The 1,135-nt window shown below is 41.0% G+C and overlaps 1 protein-coding gene across 1 annotated transcript in view; it reads right to left on the bottom strand.

Moving 5' to 3' along the window:
• The window catches only part of LOC102212760 (centromere protein F), a 13,666-nt gene that overhangs the window by 4,513 nt on the left and 8,018 nt on the right, over positions 1-1,135 (bottom strand). Inside the window, exon 6 of the mRNA XM_005723210.1 lies at positions 298-556. Coding sequence (XP_005723267.1) covers positions 298-556 — 259 coding nt within the window. The remainder of the gene's footprint in view (positions 1-297; positions 557-1,135) is intronic.

Below are 1,135 nucleotides of genomic sequence, written 5' to 3'. Positions count from 1 at the left end.
AAAAAAAGAAAAGAACAAAAAGTCAAATCTGCTCCTTATTAAGTTGCTGTGTGTGCTTTGTTGCTGAAGACTGCAAAACATCCAAATGAAAATCTAAACTTTGAAATCAGAGGGTGGTTTCACAGCAGGGGTACTGAGTTAAGTAGATAATAGCATATCTATACTGGCTCCTGTTGTTATGGTAATCCAGCTAGGTTTTTAATCTTGTTTTAGGATAAATGCTGCTGGCCTGAGTTGCGTGCGTATATATTTGTAATTTGCAAATGGATAACACAGAGTAATTCCATCCCCACTCACTGTCTGTCTCTGTCCTGCGGTCCTTCCCATAACCCCCCTGCTCTGACAGATGATTTGTGACATCAGAGGACGGCATCAAAGAGGGAGAGGGCGGAGGTCGCCTCCTTGCTGCAGGTTTTGTGTCATCCCGTTCCCATGGAAACACACCCAAGGGAGTGGAGAAGGTGTCCGATTGGACGGGTGAGTGGCTGTGGCGTGTGCTCTTGTGTTGTTGTTGTGGCAATGAAGGTGTGGGTATCTCAGAGAACTGAAGCCGCTGCTGAAAGGATGAGAGAGGGTTTAATCAAAGACAAAAAAAGAAAGAGGAGCAGCATGAGCAGGAAGAGGCTCGACAAAAACAAGGCTCAAGGACTCAAGGTTTTACAATCAGACTAATGCAACTAAGAATTACTAACTGCTGTTTTATTCATAACTCAAGAGAAATTGCTTCAGCGTGCACAGCACCTTTAGTATATTTCAAATGTTGCTTCAGGATGAGAGATCGTAAAAGAAAAGTCAATGTTCAGATGTAAGAGCACAGACTTGCTGTTACATTTTCCTAAAACTTTTCTTTTGCCTGCCAGACCTGTACAAACAAATGCAGCAGCACACTATGATGAACGTTGGGAAATAATACAAGCAGGTGAAGCAGGGCATAATTTTACTGAAACACTCAAACCAGCAATAACTTAGTAGCTTGTCTGAGTAGTGAAAGCCTGTAACAGCATATTCCTCTGTACAAAGTTAAAAAAAAAAAACATTCCACAGAAGGTGCACTGAAGTACATATTATTATTGATGAACCTGGGACAACGTAATTTGTATTAAACCCATAAATAAAGTCATACTTCTTAAAAAAA

Source organism: Pundamilia nyererei, unplaced genomic scaffold, assembly GCF_000239375.1.
Source record: "Pundamilia nyererei isolate P.nyererei 1_Seehausen unplaced genomic scaffold, PunNye1.0 scaffold00008, whole genome shotgun sequence".
NCBI lineage: Eukaryota > Metazoa > Chordata > Actinopteri > Cichliformes > Cichlidae > Pundamilia > Pundamilia nyererei.
This window is presented reverse-complemented; position numbering and strand designations above follow the sequence as displayed.